The sequence below is a fragment of the Bufo bufo genome, chromosome 9, assembly GCF_905171765.1.
Source record: "Bufo bufo chromosome 9, aBufBuf1.1, whole genome shotgun sequence".
Classification (NCBI taxonomy): Eukaryota; Metazoa; Chordata; class Amphibia; order Anura; family Bufonidae; genus Bufo; species Bufo bufo.
In genome coordinates this window covers 173274283-173296671 of record NC_053397.1, presented here as the reverse complement: position 1 = coordinate 173296671, position 22389 = coordinate 173274283, and the positions used below count along the sequence as shown (strand labels likewise).

The window sequence follows — 22389 nt, the reverse complement described above, 5'->3', positions numbered from 1 at the left end:
ATTGGTTCTTATGATGCCCAAAGATATTCACTTTTAGGCCTCTTTCACATTTCCGTGTCCATTTGACATACGTGAAAAACATAAGTCCGTGTTCCATCTGTGAAGATGTCCATGAAGGATCCGTGTTTCGTCAGTGTGTCCGTTTTTTGCCCTCCGTGTGACATCTGTATTCAGTGCACATACAAAAAAAAAGAGGGATGGAGACAGTACGTCGTTTTGTTGAGATTTATTCCAGATGCAACATTTCGGCTGGAGAGCCTTTGTCGAGCCAGACAAAGGCTCTGCAGCCAAAACATGGCATCTGGAATAAATCTCAACAAAAGGACATGCTGTCTCCATCCCTCTTTTTTTGTATGTGGATTAACCGATCAGCACGGGGAAGCTTGCCAATTTCTCAGGAGACGTGCATCCACTTCTTGCCCTACTAGGTGTGCTGTCCGCCCTTCTACATTTCCATCTGTGTTCATTGGACACTGCTCGGCTGAAAACTAATTTCAAAGCATCTCTCATCAGTGATCAGTATAAAACCAAACATGGATGCCATCTGTGTTGTGTCTGTGATTTTTTACTGAACCTTAGGCCTCATGCACACGGCAGTTGCCTGGCCGTGGCCGTTTTGCGGCCCGCATTCGGCAGGTCTGCAATACACGGTCACCGGCCGTGTGCACCCTGCATCACAGATGCGGACCCATTCACTTGAATGGGTCTGGAAGATGCGGTGCAGAACGGAAGCACAGATCGGAAGCACTACGGAGTGCTTCCATGGTGTTTCTGTCCGTGCCTCCGCACCACAAAAAAACATGTTCTATTTTTTTACGGTGCGGATGGATCACAGACCCATTCAAGTTGATCCGTCCCGGCCACTGCACGGATGTTGCCCGTGCATTGGGGACCGCAAATTGCAGTCCCCAATGCACGGGACGGCCGCACAACGGCCGTGTGCATGAGTCCTTAGACTTTTAATGAGCATGTTTGGTTTGCATCACAAACCAAAGTAGTGCATGTCTCCATGATTTTGTCACTGACCCACTGTCAGTAAAAGAATACTGATGTGTGAACAGGCACATTTAAATCAATGGGTACATGCAGTGGCATAGCGTGGGTTGCCAGCACCCGGGGCAAGCTGAGTATTGCTCCTCCCCCCCCCCCCCCCCCAACCTGTGACCATGCCCCTTTTTGCAAATAATGACTGACCTCCCCTCCCCCCGTAGTGCCCATAAGTATAATGCCCTCTGTATGATTATAATATATAATGGTCCCCTCTGTAGTATTATTGTAATAATTATGGCCCCCTCTGTATTATAGTAATAATTGTGGCCCCCTTCAGCCCCTCCAGCATACAGTTCCATGTAAAATACCTCACTCCCCCTGCCTTCAGCCCTTCCAGCATACAGTCCCATGTAAAGTACATCACTGCTCCCTGCCTTCAGCCCCTCCAGCATACAGTCCCATATAAAATATATCACTCCCCTCCTTCAGCCCCTCCAACATAGTCTCATGTAAGATACCTCACTCCCCCTGCCTTCAGCCCCTCCAGCATACAGTCCCATGTAAGATACCTCACTCCCCCTGCCTTCAGCTCCTCCAGCATATAGTCCCATGTAAATAATATCACCCCCACTACCCTCTCTTCAGACCCCTCTAACATAGTCTCCAGTACAAGGATTATTCCTCCTCCCTTCAGCCCCTGCAAAAAGCCCCCTAAGCAAAAATAACAGTCAATATTCTCCTCCATACACTGACCTGAAGCCTGTGCTCCTCTCTCCAACAACGTGCTCTGTAGAATCTCCTGCGAATCTAGTCACTACTGTCGCTCTACTGTCTCAAAGGCTTCAGGCCACTAGCCTTAAGCCTATGAGGGAGAACGTAGGAGACGGGAGCCATAGTCCCCAGGGCCCTCATTGAAGTGCTTGCTGCCTGGCACCCCGTGCAATTTTGCGCCTGCAATTTTGCCCCCCCCCCTCCCACGCTACGCCACTGGGTACATGTGCTGTCAGTGGAAAATGCAGATAGCACACGTCAGTGAAAAACAAAAATGTGAATTAGGCCTAGGGCTAGTATACGGAACGAAACTGCAGTTATTGACCCTGGTGTAAAAGCAGTTCCTGTCAAGAGCTCAGGCATGATGAAAACATATGAAGAATGTTAGTATTAAGGCTCCATTCACACATCCGCAATTCTGTTCCGCATTCTGCGGAACGGAATTGCGGACCCATTAATTTCTATGGGGCCGCACTATGTGCTGCCCGGATCCGGAATTGCGGACCCGTACTTCCGGGTCCGCAGTTCCGTTCCCGAAAAAAATAGAACATGTCTTATTCTTGGCCCGCGAAATGCGAAACGCACATTGCCGGTGTCCGTGTTTTGCGAATCCGTGGATCCGCAAAACACTTACGGACGTGTGAATGGACCCTTACAGCCAGGATTATTAAACTTGATAATTCCTAAAAATCTGTGTGTTGATCCAGGAAATGTGCTTCTATGAATCTAGATAAACTTTTGAATGCACATGTCCAACTGTTCAATGCTTCAGTACTTTTTGCGCAAGTTGCTGTTCTCTAACAAGGAGCTTAACAGCAAAATTCACAACAGGTGTTCAATTAGAAATTCACAACATTTAATTGTTCAATTAGAAATGGTATTTAAACAATCCTCCTCATCATGCTGTTCACATTTTGACATCATGAGACCAAAACGGCACCTAACAATTGATCAACAATACCTCACCATTGCGAGGCTTTAAGCAGGATATTCTCAGACGGAAGTGGCCACTGAGCTTAAAGTGTCACAGAGTATCATTATCATTAGCAGGTTACAACAAAGATACAGAGGGACTGGAAGAGTCACAGAAAGGCATAGAAGTAGTCATACTTTGGTCACATCCCACTCTGATGACCGCTTCATTGTGAACAATGCCCTGCGGAACTAAATTATGAATTCGGGGTTACCCTTTGGGGTGTTTCTTTGTTACCATGGTTACTCTTCTTGCTGCTATGGAATTTAGTAAAGGAAGAGATGCAATACTCCGTGTCTTTAATAAAATCATGACTTTACATCATAAACTAGGAAAATCGTTCAATTCTACACAACTCCAGGTACATTTAAGGGAGGTGAGAGGCACCCAAGTGTCAAGTCAGTGCATTCAAAACTGTTTACATCAGCATGATCTGCGTGCTAGACGACCGGCAAGGGTACCTCACCACACCACCAGGCACAGGTGTCATTGTCTTGCATGGGCCAGGAAGCATCTACGCTGGACGAGGGACCAGTGGGCCTCAGTGCTGTTCACTGATGAAAGTTGATTCACGCTGAACAGAAATGACGGCCGCCAACAATGTTAGATTAGTTAAGGAGAGCGCTATGCATCAGCCACTGTTGTCACCATAAGAGCATTGAACCTCAATGACCTGAGGGCCACCCTTCAAGAAGAGTGGTATGCTATGCCTAAGCGGACAATCGACTTGTGAACAGCAGGAGATGTCGTTGTCAAGCTGTAATTGATGCTCAAGGCCACATGACAAGTTATTGAGACATTGATATACCCACCACTGGTGTTGGCTTTTGTTTCAATAAATTGTTTGAGATGAGGAAATCACCACTGCATGCTTCTACTTAAATGCCCTACTTTCATGATACAATATAACTGTAGCGTGAACTTTTTATGTTTTCCATAAATTTCACCCAAGTCAAAAATCCCCAACTTTTTGTGAGTAGTGTAGGTGTTTGATCTATACTAGTTGTAAAATAGATATAATAAAATACTAGTTGTAAAATGGAGATACTTTTTATTCAGAAAATGCAAATGTGATCGCACACTACATCCAGCACTCTGCCCTCCATGCTGGATGAGACATTGGTGTACATTTTGGCCAAAGCGTAATTAAGCCACTCACCGCGTCAAGGTCGTCTCACTTGAGTGGTCCCTAACTCTTGTTCCTACCTGTTTATGGGCCGTGACAGCCACTCACATAAACGGGTAGGAACAAGAGTTAGGGACCACTCAAGTGAGACGACCTTGACGCGGTGAGTGGTTTAATTACGCTTTGGCCAAAATGTACACCAATGTCTCATCCAGCATGGAGGGCAGAGTGCTGGATGTAGTGTGCGATCACATTTGCATTTTCCGTTTGTATATGTATTTCGCCATAGTGATCTGCACCTACAGGCAGGTTGTGCGGGCTCAACCCCCCACTTTTTATTCAGAGTAAACTATTTATTTTTTCTGTAGGACGCAATTCGTGATGTCCATGTTAAAGGAATGATGTATGATTGGATTGAGAAGGATATGGGTAAGTGTGATGGCAAAAGTTGTGTAGAATTTACATATATGACATTGATACTTTTCATATACTGTACATTACTACTATATGTATTTTGTTATGGGAAGAAATATTAGAGAGTTTCAGATTGCTCTTCATGTTGTTGGCTTCTTTCTTTTTCTTTTTTTGGCATTCAAGATTGTGTAGCTGCAAGTTCAGGGCTCAGCAGCTATTCTATGTGAAGCATGCTCTTTCATGCTAGTATGCAACTGGTTTATATACACCAACTTTGTCATGTAGATATTTACTGTGATAATATTTGACCCACAGATTCAAAAAATGTTTACCTTATTGGCTGTATGTTCTTGTAATTTTATATACTATCTATATTACACTGAGCAACCATAACAATATTCAAATCTGAAAGTGTCCTGTGGTATCTGGCACCAAGCTGTTAGCAGCAGATCCTTTAAGTCCTGAAAGTTACAAGGTTAGACCTCCATGGATCAGACTTATTTCTTCACCACATACCGTATCACAGATGCTTTATTGGATTGAGATCTGGGGAGTCATCACCTTGTATTCTTTGTCATTTTTCCTAAACCATTCCTGTGCAATATTTGTATTGTCAGGTTCCATTATCTTATCATTGTCTGATACCATTGCCATGAAAAGCTGTGTTTAGCCCGCAGTAATGTTCAGGTAGGTTATAGGTGTCAAGGTTACATCCACATAAATGTCAGGATCCAGTGTTTCCCACCAGATCATTGCCAAGAGTGTCAAACTGCCTCCGCCTGCATGTCTTCTTCCCATGATGCATGCTGGCGCCATCTCTTCCCCAGGTAAATGATGCACACGTGTCCAGCCGTCCCATGATGCGAAAGAAAGCATGAATCATCAGACCAGGCCACCGTCCTCCCCTGCTTCATCGTCAGTTTAGGATGCACACATACGGATTGTGGACATTGGTCAGCATTGGCACTCTGTGTTCCGCAGCCCCATGTGATGCACTGTGTGTACTGACACCTTTCTGTCACAGCCAGCATTACCTTTTCAGCAATTTGTGCTACAGTGTCTCTGTTAAGAATCTCACCAAACAGGGCAACCCTCCTTCTCCACACATGAGCCTTAAGCACCTATCACCCTTTCCCTGGTTCCTTTGACCACTTTTGGTAGATACCTCTGCATACCAAGAGCACCCTATAACAGTGATGGCAAAACTTTTAGGGACCGAGTGCCCAAACTGCAACCCAAAACCCACTTATATATGGGAAAGTGCCAACACTGAATACTACAGTCCAGTATAGTATATCTTCCATGTACTTTATCATTTAGCTATAATAGCCTGCCTACATTCAGTGCGCTGCCTGTGCTGTCCATAGCGCACCCTGCACTGATGAATGGCAGGAAAAGTCTAAGGCATATTGGTACACCATAGACCTTATCCCAGGGAGTGGGTGCCCACAGAGAGGACTCTGAGTGCCGCCTCTGGCACCCGTGCCATAGGTTCGCCACCACTGCCCTATAACATTTGCCGTTTTAAAGACATTCTAAACCATTTAAAGAGGACCTGTCACCACTCCTGATGTGCCTGGTTTAATAGCTTCATTCATTCCCCATGTAATAACAATTCTGGAACATCTATTCTTCTGTCTGTATGTTGTGCCATTCCTTTATTATTTCTACCAGAAGTTATGAATGAATTGCTATTAGCCTTCAGTAAGGGTACAGAGCGGTGGGTATTAAAACAGGTGTGTCAGGAGTAGGGTTGTTTCGGGTATCGAATTTTCGATACCCAATCAATACTTTTGTCTGGTATCGACCTCGATACCGGGATTTGCCTTTTTTCGATACTAGGCTTTGCTCTCAGCGCTCTCCGTGTTCCCTCAGCAGCATATGGGAGAAGGAAGCAGTCTCTCCCTCCCCCTGTGCCCCCGCTGCCACCAATGAGGAGAGAGGGGCAGGCGCACTGCGCCACCAATGAAAGTAAACGTTTAATACAAATCCAGGAGGCGGGTGCTGGCGGGGAGCTGCGATCAGTGGCAGTTAACCCCTGAGGTGCCGCACTGGCCTCCTTTATTAAATGTTAATTATCATTGGTGGCACAGTGTCCCCCCCCAGTATTAAAATCATTGGTGGCGCAGTGCGCCCCCTCCCCTCAACCCCCCAGTATTAAAATCATTAGTGGAGCAGTGCGCCCCCTCCCCTCAACCCCCCCAGTATTAAAATCATTGGTGGCGCAGTGCGCCCCCTCCCCTCAACCCCCCCAGTATTAAAATCATTGGTGGCGCAGTGCGCCCCCTCCCCTCAACCCCCCTAGTATTAAAATCATTGATGGCGCAGTGTGCCCCCTCCCCCCACCCCCAGTATTAAAATCATTGATGGCAGTGGCCACAGGGTCCCCCCCGCCCTCCTCATTGGTGGTACAGTGGCAGTTGTGATCGGAGCCCCACCAGTGTAATCCTGGGGCTCCGATCGGTTACCATGGCAGCCAGGACGCTACTGAAGCCCTGGCTGCCATGGTAAGCTCCCTGCTGCTGTGTGTACTATGCATAGGGCAGCAGGGAAAGTTTGAAGTCCTATTCACCCTAATAAAGCTTTATTAGTGTGAATAGCACAAGGGATTAAAAGATCCCAGGTTCTAGCCCCTAAGGGGGGAAATAGTTATGAAGTAAAAATTACCCCCTTTCCCAATTTTACATATAAAATATACAAACAATAAATAAATAAACTTATTACATATCACCACGTCCAAAAAGTCCAAACTATTAAATTATAAAAAAAAAAATCTATGCGGTGAACGCCGTAACAGAAAAATAAATAAATAAAAACTGCACGATTCGCAATTCTATTTTTTATTTTTATGGTATCGAAACAATAAAAATTTTGGTATCGAAACAACCCTAGTCATGAGTGGTGACAGGTCCTCTTTAACTACATTAATTTGACCCATGTGAAAGGCGCTCAGATGCTAATGCTTGCCTTTTTTTCTTGCTTTTAAGGACGTCTACATGACAATTCTGCATTGTCAGTCAGTGGGAATATGCACTGCCATATGGCTGCAGATTTCAAGACTATATCAAGAAAGGACATATCCTTTCTTGATTTGTGTTCCGCACTGAGAACTATTGGAGACTGCGTTATACCATGCAGGTTCCTCCAGTTAAACATGTGTACCTCACAGTATGCTTTCTTTAACATGGGCACCTATGGGTGACAGATGCACCTGTTTTATGGATCTTTGTAGTATATGTGGCAGGCACTTCGACAGACACAGTGTGAAAAGACCCTTACAAAACTCGTTGCAGTGTGTATCATTGATCTTGGTTTGAGTGTGTTTTCCTGAGCACTTCTCACCCCGTCTTCTCTCCTTTCAGAGCACTACATCCTTCACGGGGAGGAAGTCTTTGCTGTTCTTAATAGGCTGGTAAAACACAATAAGAAGCTTTTTCTCATCACCAACAGTCCCTTCAGTTTTGTGTAAGAATGTCCACATTGTTTACTTGTCTTTCTGTGAGTCTTGTTTGAAGGTGGATGTAACCTTTAATTTGACTGAACTCAAATGTATTATTTGTGCTTTAAAGGGGTTTTCCAGTTTGCATTAACTTTAACCCCTTAGGGACCGGACTCATTTTCACCTTAAGGACCAGGCAATTTTTTTGCAAATCTGACCAGTGTCACTTTAAGTGGTGATAACTTTAAAACGCTTTGACTTATCCAAGCCATTCTGAGAGGTTTTATTTTTGTCACATATTGTACTTCATGACACTGGTAAAATGGAGTAAAAAAAAAAATCATTTTTATTTATAAAAAAAATACAAAATTTTCCAAAAATTTGGAAAAATTTGTAAATTTCCAAGTTTCAATTTCTCTACTTCTTTAATACATAGTAATACCTACAAAAATAGTTATTACTTTACATACCCCATATGTCTACTTCATGTTTGGATCATTTTGGGAATGACATTTTATTTTTTGTGGACGTTACAAGGCTTAGAAGTTTAGAAGCAAATCTTGACATTTTTCAGTAATTTTCAAAAACCCACTTTTCAAGGACCAGTTCAGGTCTGAAGTCACTTTGTGAGTCTTACATAATAGAAACCACCAAAAAATGACCCCATTCTAGAAACTACACCCCTCAAGGTATTCAAAACTGATTTTACAAACATCGTTAACCCTTTAGGTGTTCCACAAGAGTTAATGGCAAATGGAGATAACATTTCAGAATTTAGATTTTTTTTTTGGGCAAATTTTCCATTTTAATCAATTTTTTCCAGTAACAAAGCAAGGGTTAACAGCCAAACAAAACTCAACATTTATTACTCTGATTCTGCAGTTTACAGAAACACCCCATATGTGGTCGTAAACAGCTGTACGGGCACACGGCAGGGCCCAGAAGGAAAGGAACGCCATTTGGTTTTTGGAAGGCAGATTTTGCTGGATTGGTTTTTCGACACTATGTCCCATTTGAAGCCCCCTGATGCACCCCTAGAGTAGAAACTCCAAAAAAGTGAAACCTATTTTGGAAACTACGGGATAAGGTGGCAGTTTTATTGGTACTATTTTAGGGTACATATGATTTTTGGTTGCTCTATATTACACTTTTTGTGAGGCAAGGTAACAAAAAATAGAAATTCTGAAATGTCATCTCCATTTGCCATTAACTCTTGTGGAAAACTTAAAGGGTTAACAAAGTTTGTAAAATCAGTTTTGAATACCTTGAGGGGTGTAGTTTCTTAAATGGGATCACTTTCTGGAGTTTCTACTCTAGGGGTGCATCAGGGGGGCTTCCAATGGGACATGGTGTCAAAAAACAAGTCCAGCAAAAACTGCCTTCCAAAAACCATATGGCGTTCCTTTCCTTCTGCGCCCTGCCGTGTGGCCATACAGCAGTTTACGACCACATATGGGGTGTTTCTGTAAACTACAGAATCAGGGCAATAAATATTGAGTTTTGTTTGGCTGTTAACCCTTGCTTTGTTACAGGAAAAAAATAATTTAAATGGAAAATTTGCCACAAAAAATTGCTGTCGCACAGTTTTTAGTTTTTTTTAGTTTTACACAATAATATCATTTTTGAAACAAAAAAAAATGTTTGTCTCCATAGTCTGAGAGCCATAGTTTTTTCAGTTTTTAGGCGATTGTCTCAGGTTGGGTATCATTTTTGCAGGATGAGATAACGGTTAGATTGGCACTATTTTGGGGTGCATATGACTTTTTTATCGCTTGCTATTACACTTTTTGTGATGTAAGGTAACAAAATATTAGCTTTTTAGCACAGTTTTTATTTAATTTTTTTGACAGTGTTCACCTGAGGGGTTATGTCATATGATATTTTTATAGATCCGGTTGTTACGGATGTGGCGATACCTAATATGTATACTTTCTTTTATTTTTTTAAGTTTTACACTATCATTTTTGAAACAAAAAAAATCATGTTTTAGTGTCTCCATAGTCTGAGAGTCATAGTTTTTTTTTGTTTTTGGGGCGATTGTCTTAGGTAGGGTATCATTTTTGTGGGATCAGATGACTGTTAGATTGGCACTATTTTGGGGGGCATACGACTTTTTGATCGCTTGTTATTACACTTTTTGTGATGTAAGGTGACAAAAATTTGCTTTTTTGACCCCGTTTTTATTTTTTACGGTGTTCACCTCAGGGTTTAGGTCATGTGGTAGTTTTATAGAGCAGGTTCTTACGGATGCGGCAATACCTAATATGTCTACTTTTTTTAAACATTTTTACGTTTAACATAAAAAAGCATTTTTGAAACAAAAAAATGATGTTTTAGTCTGAGCGCCATAGTTTATTTTTATTTTTTGGGGCATTATCATGTAGGGGCTCATTTTTTGCGGGATGAGGTGACGGTTTGATTGGTACTATTTTGGCGTACATACGACTTTTTTGATCACTTTTATTACCTTTTTTGGGAAGTAAGGTGGGCAAAATTTTAATTTCATCATAGTTTTTATTTTTATTTTTTTATGGCGTTCACCGTGCGGGGAAATTAACATGACCGGTTTATAGATCAGGTCATTATGGACACGGTGATATCAAACATGTGTAGGGAATTTTATTTATTTTTTTTAATCAGTGATAAATGTGTTTTTTTTTATTTTTACCTTTTTTTTTCACTTTTCTTTTACATTTTTTTTTCACACAGACCCACTTGGTTCTTGAAGATCCAGTGGGTCTGATGTCTGTATAATACAGTACAGTACACTATATAGTGTACTGCACTGTATTTTCACTTTACAAAGTCTGATTAGACTTCTGCCTGTAGCCGAAGTCTGATCAGCACCATGGACAGCAGGAAGCCTTTGAAGGCGTCTGGTTGCCATGGTAACCATCACTCGCTGCCACAACAGAGCAGCGGGTGATGGAGAGGGAGGGGGGCCCCCTCCCTCTGTGATCCCATCAATAATCGGGCACAGCAGCCCCCGAAAAGGCCCAGCAGCCCCCGATGGGAGAGGGGAGGGAGTTCCCTCCCTGTTAACCTCTTCCATACAGCGGTCCTTACGGACCGCGGCATGGAAGGGGTTAAACGGTTCACATTTGTGTGATGATGTCAGCCGTTTCAAGCAGATGTGCTGACACTCTGCTAAAACCGCTCGGCCATCCTGAGAGAGGGGGCTGGCGGATTCAAAACTGGAGTGAGCGGTGTAAAAATGCAAAAAGTTGCAAATTATTTATATTTTTTTGCAAGTCACAAAAGCACTATTTTGTGACTTTTTAAAGCTAGAATTCTGGAGTGAAGGTATGATAAATCAGGGCCAAGGTGTCCAGCGAAGACCTGGGTTCACATCATGTTTTTGCCATTGGTTTAACTTTTACGTTGGGGGAAGGGGGGGGGGGGGGGATAGAAAAGCATAGCACACCACACTTTTTTTTTTTTATCTTGGAGAGTTTGATAAAAAAAAAAAGTGTTTTTTTTTTGTTTTTGTTTTTTGTTTTTTTACAATGTAGCTATAGTGAAAGGATACCACTGTATGGCATCTGTCAGAGTCATCCGTTAATGTATACGTTAAACTAATGGACATTAACAAAGCTGTGTATCCGTTTGGCGGTTGCCAGAACGCATATGTCAGGCACTTAGGAGTCCATGGACATGTTCAAGATATGTACCAAGCTGACTGACTCCATGCTTTTCTAGCTTTGTTCACAAGCAGTGTCAGTCATGTGTGTGCATGTTATTATCAGCTTTTATTTTTAATAAAAATACCCTTATTATTAACTCATCAAAACTGCAATTTCTAAACAATAGGTAAACAATGGTTCAGCGTAAATAGGAAAACTCACCAAAGTACAGTTAAGTTGTGGACTTTTAGTTTAGTACTCTAAGGCCTCTTTCACACGGGCGAGTTTTCCGCTCGGGTGCAATGCGTGACGTGAACGCATTGCACCCGCACTGAATCCATTCATTTCTATGGGGCTGTGCACACGAGCGGTGATTTTCACGCATCACTTGTGCCTTGCGTGAAAATCGCAGCATGTTCTATGTTCTGCGTTTTTCACGGAACGCAGGCCCCATAGAAGTGAATGGGGCTGCGTGAAAATCGCAAGCATCCGCAAGCAAGTGCGAATGCGGTGCGATTTTCACGCATTGTTGCTAGGAGACGATCGGGATGGGGACCCGATCATTATTATTTTCCCTTATAACATGGTTATAAGGGAAAATAATAGCATTTTTAATACAAAATGCATAGTACAATAGGGCAGGAGGGATTAAAAAAAAATAAAAAATAATATAACTCACCTTAATCCACTTGATCGCGCAGCCTGGCTTCTCTTCTGTCTTCTTCTTTGCTGTGCACAGGAAAAGGACCTTTGATGACATCACTTTGCTCATCACATGGTCCGTCACATGACCCATCACCATGGTAAAAGATCATGTGATGGACCATGTGATGAGCGCAGTGACGTCATCAAAGGTCCTATTCCTCGAAGAAGAAGACAGAAGAGAAGCCGGGCTGCGCGATCAAGTGGATTAAGGTGAGTTAAATTATTTTTTTTATTTTTTTTAACCCCTCCAGCTCTATTGTGCTATGCATTCCCTATTAAGAATGCTATTATTTTCCCTTATAACCATGTTATAAGGGAAAATAATAAAATCTACACAACACCTAACCCAAACCCGAATTTCTGTGAAGAAGTTCGGGTCTGGGTACCAAACATGCCGATTTTTCTCACTCGCGTGCAAAACACATTACAATGTTTTGCACCCGCGCGGATAAAAAAACGCAAACATGGAACGCAATCGCAGTGAAAACGGACTTGTCTTAGTGTCAAAATCGCACCATTTTCCCTGAACGCATCCGGCCCCAATCCGCAACGCCCGTGTGAAAGGGGCCTAAGGGGTACTGTCATTGGCCCTTCTTGGTGGATAAGTTTCAGATTTATAGAGGACATACTTTAATTTGCCATTAGAAATAGTGGACGCTTTCTTATCTTTAACTATCTTTTCATAATGGCTATTAATGTGTGCAAGGCTCTGAATATGTGCCAGACTTTGAATATGGGTTCCCGGCGAAAATGGGAATCAATTTTGATTGCCGTAGGTACTAAAACTCAAGCAGGAAAAAAAAACACAGTAAGGAACTGAGTATTATGGACTTGCTATCAGGAAAGGATGATAAAGGTGGGAGTTGTTTGAACAGATTCTTCATTTAACATAAAAGTGCCTAGGTAAACAGAGGTGGCATGATTGACTAGGTCTGTAAATTAAAAATTTTGGGTCGCTGCAAAAATATTCCCCTTCTCCACTCCATTTTCTGGATTATTTCAAGCTGTCCTTGGTGCCTGCTGTACCTGCTGATGTCTGTCAGTACAGTGGCCGCGGATGTGCACAAGGGGGCGCATTTATTAAGACCGGCGTTTTAGACTTCTGTCTTAATAAAGCCCTGCACTGGCGATGGATCCGCCGCAGTTATGTAGAGGTGCTGACGCTGCTTCTAAATTTAAATGAATATTATCCCAGTCGGCACTCAATCACGCTGCAGCGGGAAGGAGTAACCTCTACGTGTAGTCCAGAGAAATCCCAGCAGCCCTGTACTTATAAATAATTTTATATTTTTTATTTTATGACCATAATATGCATCAAGGATATACCCGGACGTGTTTCAGCATAACAGCCTTCGTCAACAGGTAATCAAACACAGTCAAAGGATACATATATATAGAATAAAAATATAAGCGAAACACTTTTGGTTTTGCTCCCATTTTGCATGAGCTGAACTCAAAGATCTGAAACATTTTCTACATGCACAAAAGACCCATTACTCTCAAATATTGTTCACAAATCTGGCTACATCTGTGTTAGTGAGCACTTTTCCTTTTACGAGATAATCCATCCCACCTCACAGGTGTGGCATTTCAAGGTGCTGATTAGACAGCATGAATATTGCACAGGTGTGCCTTAGACTGCCCACAATAAAAGGCCACTCTGAAATGTGCAGTTTGATCACACAGCACAATGCCACAGATGTCGCAATGTTTGAGGGAGTGTGCAATTGGACTGCCGGAATGTCTATCAGAGCTGTTGCCCGTGCAATGAATGTTCATTTCTCTCCCATAAGCCATCTCCAAAAACTGCCCACAATAAAAGTCCACTCTGAAATGTGCACAGTTTGGCCACACCAGATACTGAAAACCATTCAGTATCTGGTGTGGCCACCACTTGCCTCACACAGTGCAACACATCTCCGTCGCATAGAGTTGATCAGGATGTTGATTGTGGCCTGTGGAATCTTGGTCCTCTCCTCTTCAATAGCTGTGTGAAGTTGCAGAATATTGGCAGGAACTGGAACACGCTGTCCTATACGCCGATCAAGAGCATTCCAAATATGCTCAATGGGTGACATGTCCAGTGAGTATGCTGGCCATGCAAGAACTGGGATGTTTTCAGTTTCCAGGAATTGTGTACCGATCCTTGCAATATGGGGCAATGCATTATCATGCTGCAACATGAGGTGATGGTCGTGGATGAATAGCACAACAATGGGCCTCAGGATCTCCTCACGATATCTCTGTGCATTTAAAATGCCATCAATAAAATGCACCTGCGTTTGTTGTCCATAACATACGCCTGCCCAGACCATAACCCCTCTGCCACTATGGGCCACTCGATCCACAACGTTGACGTCAGCAAACCGCTTACCCACACGATGCCATACGCTGTCTATCACAGTATGGCATCTGCCTGGGGTGTTTGTTAATATGTGTTTATTTGTGTACTGTACATTAAATGTATGACAAAAATGTGATGTGAACCCGGCCAAACTGACAGGGAAGAAGCTGAACAGACTCCACTGATGATGACGGCATCCGTTCAGTTTCCAGTCAGGATCTGTCTTTTTACCAGACAAAAAAGTGCTGCATATAAGGCTTTTTTTTGTCCGGTCTTTTTTCGACAAAATCTGCAACAGAGACTTGAAACGCAGCCTCCAATGCAGATGTGAGCAAATGTAGGCCTGAGTTTAATGTATTTGAATTACAGCAACTTTCATACTCCTCCTTGGCTAAAAATACTTCGCAAAAATGGTAAAAGGAGTATTTTTACTCTTCCAGGAAAAAATGTAGTGTGACCTCTGGTGGTGTTCATGTGCATGTTACAGATAATGAACATATTTATGGTGATTGGTAGAGTTGAGTGAACCTGCCTTTTGGCAGGTTCGGGTTCGGAGTTTAAGTGAATTACATAATGGATTCTGTTCTCACGGAATCCATCAGGTAATTCAATGCCGGCATGCTGCATAATACAAGTGTATGGCCAGCTCCGAGGGTTCCGTTCTGCTGGCCATACGCTTGTATTATGACGCCATGCAAAACGGAATGCCTCTAAAGGCATTCCATTTGGTATGACCGCATTGAATTACGTGAATCCATTAAAGGGGTTGGCCACTTTCTGGTTACTGGTGACCAATGTGTTTGTAAGCTGATTACATGGCACTTACTAATATAGGCTTTGTTGAAATTCTGCACCATTTTCTATATTTTATAATGTATGCCCCCTTTTTACAAAGTCTTTTCTGCTTTACACACAGAGGTCTTGTCCATAAGATGGCCGCTGATGGAGGGTCATGTGACCAGACAAATCATCTCCATGTGATGTCTCCTCCATTCAGATACCCTGCACCTGCCATCTGTACTTGTACTGTTGGGAGTTTAGTGCAGGTGTAGTGTATTTGGACAGAGGAGACATCACACACAAGTGATTTTCCTAATCACATGACCCTCCATCAGCGGCCATCTTATGGACATGACCTCTGTGGACAGAACAAAAGATTTGGAAAACAAGGGGGCATATCTTATGAAATATAGAAAATGGGGCAGAATTTCAACAAGGACTATATTAGTAAGTGTCATATAATCATCTTACAAATACATTGGTCAATGATCATCAGAAAGTGGTCAACCCCTTTAAGTAATTCACTTAAACCCCAAACCCAAACTCAAACCTGCCAATAGGCAGGTTCACTCAACTCTGGTGATTGGTAAACAGCGTTAATAAAATTGGTGGTGGTGGTGATGGGGGGAAGGGCACACAGTTTGCCTTTATGGAGCCCTGAAATTCCTGATGGCAGTCCTTTGATCCAAGCTGGCTTGAAGCCCTGCTGGAAAAATCCCGATCTAAGTGCTCATTCACACGACCGTATAAATGCAATTTTGCGCAACGGGTGCGGACCCATTTATTTCAATGGGGCCATAAAAGATGCGGACCGCAAAACAAATAAAGCATGTCCTATTCTTGTCCGAAAATGTGGACAAGAATAGGCATTTTCTATCATAGTGCCGGCCATGTGTGGTCTGCAAAATTTTACGGCCTTCTGAATGAGCCCTAAGACACAGCATCATTTCTGACATCACGTCTACACGGCAGGATCCAGGAGAATGAGCAGAACACCGCCCTGAGATGCCAGGTCACTGATTATGTTGTGTCTACAGGGCATACCCCGGAATACCCCTTTAATGAAATCAAGTTCACTGTTGTTCAGCCACAACTCCCAGCAGGATAGCCTACAGAACGGTCTGCTGTATGTAAAGCAGTAACCACAGCAGAGACTAGCTTCTAAATATATACTATGACGGATTAGAGGTTCCAGGCCAAGAACATTACTGTGCAAACACTGATTTTGTTTTCCACCTTGCAGGGTGTAGATAGAAGTCACAGAATAAATAGTTTTTGTTTTTTGTTTTTTTTCAGAGATAAGGGCATGAAGCACATGGTGGGAAAGAAGTGGAGAGATCTCTTTGATGTGATTATAGTACGGGCTGACAAACCTGCATTCTTCACGGACCGGCGCAAGTATGGGATTAACACTGCTCAAATCAAAGCAAATGGGTGCTGACTATTATATGCTTATGTTATAGATGCAGGATTGGAGGAGAGCAGAATGTGATGTGCATTGTCGTAAATGTATTTGTAAATTTAAAGAGGACATTTCACCACTACTGACAAGCCTGTTTTTTTGCTTCATGCATCACCCATGTAATCACAGTTCTGGAGCATCTATTCTTATGGCTCTATGTTGTGCCATTCCTTTATTATTACTACTAGAAGTTATGAAGGAATTATTAGCAGTCTGCAGTAAGGGTACAGAGGGGAGGTAACCAGTTGGGGGGGGGGGGGGGTGTACCTGCACAGACTCACTCTATCCAATCAGTGCTGCCTTTTTCAGACCGTGCAGGTACACCCCCCCCCCCAACTGGTTACCTCCCCTCTGTTCCCTTACTGCAGACTGCTAGCAATTAAGTCTACTTTCACACTGGCGTTTTGGTTTCCGTTTGTGTGATCCGTTCAGGGCTCTCACAAGCGGTCCAAAACAGATCAGTTTTGTCCTTAATTCATTCTGAATAGATAAGGATCCGCTCAGAATGCATCAGTTTAGCTCCGTTCCGCCTCCATTCCGCTTTGGAGGCGGACTCCAAAACGCACACAATGTAAGTCAATAGGAATGGATCCGTTTTCACTGACACAATATGGCACAATAGAAAACGGAACCATCCCCTATTGACTTTCAATGGTGTTTAAGACGGATCCGTTTTGGCTATGTTAAAGATAATACAAATGGATCCGTTCTGAACAGATGCATGCGGTTGTATTATCTGAACGGATGCGCACCAAACGCGAGTGTGAAAGTAGCCTAATTCATAACTTCTAGTAGAAATAATAAAGGAATGGCACAACATAGAGACCTAAGAATAGATGCTCCAGAACTGTGATAACATGGGGAATGCATGAAGCTATTAAAACAGGCATGTCAGGAGTGGTGAAAGGTCTTCTTTAAAGGGGAATTCTACTTTTATCCATCTAGAGACCGCTCACAAAACATAAGTCAGAAAGTAATACTGCTGTAATCATTTTTTTTTGGAGAATCAAAGGACTATGACCTTCAGGAAAATAGCCTAAATCTCTATGGCATCAATAATCAAAAAGAAAAAGGACCCCGGAGTAAACTGGCACAACCAACCAATGCTGACAAAATCCGTTATATCAAGTTGATTAGAATATCATGCAAAGAGCCTAAAAACACTCCTCTCCAGAGGTTTCTGACTTCCTTGTGATGCACATGTTGCACAAAGTTATACTTTGCATCATATTCTGATCAATTTGGAACATTTGATTTATTATACAAGGTGGACCACAAAAAAGTAGCCCACCTCCAGCGATAGTATGACAAGATGAACCAGTAAGTGGATTGTGTTTTTTTTAATTGCCCACAAGTCACAAAAGTTGCTGAAAGTGGTCGCCATTCACGTCCATGCATCTTTGGGCGCATCGGATTATGTTGGCTGATACGGCTTGGGATGCTGCGGATGGTGTTTGTGAGGTTCTCCTTGAGTTCATCCAGGGCATGTGGATTGTTAGCGGACACTTTCTGTTTTAAATTTTCCTACAGATAAAAACCACATGTGGACAAGTATGGGGATACGTGGTAGCCATAACCCCTTGCTCACAGTTCGCTCCTTCGTAAACGGTTTATGAGCCCGTGAGGTGCGGCATGATGAAGAGCTACAAGCAGTATCAGCCAACAGAATCCGAGGTGCCCAAAGATGCATAGACGTGAACGGGGACCACTTTCTGCATCTTTTGTGGGTAGTTAAAAAGAGACAATCAACTTGCTTCTTCATCTTGTCATACTATCGCTGGAGGCGGGCTACTTTTTTGTGAGCCACCCTGTATTTTATAATTAACTGTGATAATTGGCTGACAGAGGCCCCCCGAACACAAATGTGAACAGAGCCTAATTCTTACATATTGTATTTATTGTATATACCCTTGTTGTTGTGTGTGGTCAGAAATCCAACTCTGGGACTTAAATATTGATTATCTTTTCCAAGGATAGGACATTAATATCTAAGTCCTGGAAAACCCCTTTGTTTCATCTATTGAGCCATTGTATTGTGTTACAACTATTGCTCCAACATTGAAACATCGTTTTTGTGGATTCTTTCCTGCCATGTGTGAATTGGATTTTTTTCTTATATAAAACCTTATTTTCTAGCAATATACTGAATTTTCACTATTTTCAGTGCAGCCCTGACTGAATCCAATCAATCCAATCAATGTCATCAAGTGAAACTCTTCTGTACAGTGCATGTAGAAATATAGATTAGACTAGCCTTCCAGTATTTTGGTATTGATAGCCTATCCTCCAGATGGACCATGCCAGTCTGATATTGATGACCTGACTCCCTGTAACCCCACCAATCAGCTTTTTGGGAGTAGTGTTGGTGCCAAAATTACACAGCTCTGTGTAGTGGACAAAGCTGGTAACTGCAATGTTCACTTGAATGGAGCAGCGCTGCAGTAACTAGCTCCAGAGCTACTCCTGAACAGATCAACTGTGGTACGAGATTTTGGACCCCTGCTGATCTGACACCGATGGCCTTTCCTGAGGATCAAAATACTGGAAGACTCCACCGAAGAATAATTTCACTTTATGTTAAAATTAAAAAATTTCAAATTTTATTCGTCTATTGTATTTAGGCCATTTAGGAGACTAGATGAAAGTGGTTCACTACAATGGGACAAGATCAACAGTTTGGAAAAAGGAAAAATATACAAGCAGGTAATGGATAAATATATAAAAAAAAATATGTATATTGGATGGCTCACTTAATTAAAATGACTTGCAATGCTGAGTGCCTAAACCAATCCGGTGCCCCCAGATCTACTAGTAAAATAATATGAGCACAAAATAGGGTTCAGGCTCTCAAAGCATATGTAAAAGTATGATCTAATAATACTGATGATTTTGGCAGTAATGCCTATCATGATGTTAAATATAAGATAAAAATAATGACACAATAAACAAAATACCTTGGTAGAAAAAAATGAGAATAAAATAAATAAAAATACAGTCCAAAGTGTAGTGTGGGTATCTAATGCTGCGGGTCCTGCAGGTACAAAAGCAATGCAAAATATTAGGTCCACCATAAACTTAATAAATGTCCTTTCCTGAGGGACACCTACAAATTACTGCACCAGTACCACCTCAGCGTAAAGCACCTAGTATTCCGTAGAAAGGTAGATAGAGGTATATATCAAGGTCCAGCATGTGTTTAATACTACAGTCAATAATATGCATGCATAGTCAAAGGCAGGGGGTAACTACCATAGCGGCAGGCCATGCGACTGCTATGGGGCCCAGGGCAAGAGGGGGATCATCTCCTCTTCTACTGGGGGTGAAAACTTGGTCAGGACCCTGTGTGGGGGGCCTGGTTTGATCCTTGCTATGGGGCTTTTACTTGTCTATGTACGCCACTGGTCTAAGATACTGTTGATACAAACAAAAGCCCAGTTTATTTCTCCCCATTTCTCTCCTTAATACAGCTGATAAGATCTTTAGCTAAATCTCTGTAGGAATGGAGCTCATGAGGAAACATGAAGTATGGAGAGGATGGACAGGACAGACTGTGGTAATGAGGGGCTGTGGTAATGGAGACTGCATACAAGAGCTGCTGCTTTTTACCCACTCCCCACCCTCCTCTCTGTACTTCATGTCTCCTCATGAACTCCATTACTACAGAGATTCAGCTGAAGATCTTATCAGCTGTATTCAGGATCATAATCCCTGACAAGCAGAGAGGAGGATGAGGCAGCTCTTTAGCTCAGTGTTCCGAAGGAACTGCTGTGTGATTAGGACAGATTTTGTGTGTACTAATAGGATGGTGGCCATTGTATTGCCCCTGATTAGTGATGAGCCAATCGAAGCATTCAAAGCGGAATTCGACCGGAACTTTAGGAAAAATTCGATTTGCCGCGAAGCCAAATTTCCTCATGATAACAAATCTATTTTTGCTAAAATGGTGGCTGAAAATAAAAGAATATACTCACCTCATCCACTTGATCGCTGAGAGGCCAACCTCTCCATCTTGATTGAAGAAAGCCCACCAAAGGACCTGCGGCGAGTGTGAAGACATCACCATGTGATCACGTTGTCATGCTCGCCGCAGGTTTTCTTCCATCACGACTGGAATGGACGACCTCTTCACGATCAGGTGGAGTATAATTTTTATTTTATTTTTTAACCCCCTGAGCACCTGAATGTGAGTCTCAGATGCCACAATCCATGTTGAATGCTTCATCTGAGGTTGCCAAATCGAATTTTTCAAAACTTCACTCATCACTACCCCTGATGATTGCTCCCTAGATAAAACAATATTTATATTTATAATAAAGTTTTATGTATATATATATATAATTTATATTTTATTTTATTACCGTCCACTGTGTGGTGGCTCTGCTGACATACTTCAACTCTGCTCTCATTCAAGTGAGGTTAGGTCATCAGAAAACTTTTTTAATATTTAAGTTCCAGAAAATCCTTTAAAGGGTTTCTTAAGATTTAAACAGTCCGGATCCCTGTTGCACACCACCTCCTACTACCGTGTCAACTGGCGGGAAATGGTTGTGAATGCTGCTCAACCAGTCACTGGATGCAGCCATGACCCACCCCAGCCAGTGATTGGATCTTTCACACAATTAGGTGTAAGTGTCCCTCTGAATTGAAAAGTGGAAATTCTCTGACCCTCCATGGTGCTTATGTACGGTGCCCTGTATACATGTAAAGACTTGTGTTGACCCTTATTCATGTACACTTTTATCCTCAGGGAAACCTGTTTGACTTCCTGAGATTAACCGGCTGGAGAGGGTCCAGGGTGCTGTACTTTGGTGATCACCTTTACAGCGATCTGGCAGTAAGTATTATATGACATTATGTGCTTTTTGGAATTATTGTTTTGTCAGGTGGCAACTTTCAGGATTCAAGAACCCAAGAAATGTTTGCTCATTTGTCGGCTGATTGCTGCCCTTTCTATGGGCAATGATCGGAATGAGCGTAAAGGGGCCCTCAGGTTGATGGAAACCAATCAGCAGATTACGGTCACAAATAGCAGCTTGTACCCTGCTGACTGTATGTTTATAAAGCATTGGGAACCTCAGCACTTCTTACAGCAACATCGCTCTCAGACTTAAAGGGATTATCTTACTGATTGTTACTACTTATTTTTGTTATTCAACTAATATGTACAGTGTGTAAAGTGATTTGGTCAGTGTCATAAGTTCTAAAACTGACAGCCATTTTTTGTCTCTGACCCCTTCCTCTTGTGTACAGGATCTCATGTTGCGACACGGCTGGAGAACTGGAGCTATTGTTCCTGAATTAGAGAATGAAATTCGGATAATAAACACTGAACAGTACATGCATTCACTGACCTGGCAGCAAGCAGTGACTGGGCTGCTGGAGCGGATGCAGGTCAGGGTAAACCTAAATTCCCTCATTGCTTATTGTACTACACCGTCGACTGTTATCACTACATGTAACTAATACACAGTTGTCGGGAAGGAAGCGTTCCTTCTCGACAATTGCCTGCTCATTAGTTGAGGTGAAGAGCTTTACATGCAGCAATCACCTCCTACACTATGAGGATGAGTTATGGCTACTGCTATCCCTTGTCCTCATACAGCTGCACTGTTTCTGGGCAACAGATTGCTGTTTAGACCGCACGATCTGCTGCCCAGAAACGATAATTTAAGTGCCTGCATGAACGATTGTTTCACCCGATGAACAAGCGTTTTGCTCGTTCATCGGGTGATTTTCGGCACCTTTAGGCTACTTTCACACTT

General features: G+C 42.5%; 1 protein-coding gene across 1 annotated transcript in view; it reads left to right on the top strand.

Annotated features, from left to right (window-relative positions):
- Nucleotides 1-22389, top strand: part of NT5DC2 (5'-nucleotidase domain containing 2) — a 59839-nt gene that overhangs the window by 32753 nt on the left and 4697 nt on the right. The window contains 6 exon segments of the mRNA XM_040407046.1: nt 4229-4289; nt 7637-7739; nt 16462-16563; nt 19249-19330; nt 21375-21461; nt 21878-22018. Of these exon segments, the coding sequence (XP_040262980.1) occupies nt 4229-4289; nt 7637-7739; nt 16462-16563; nt 19249-19330; nt 21375-21461; nt 21878-22018 (576 nt within the window).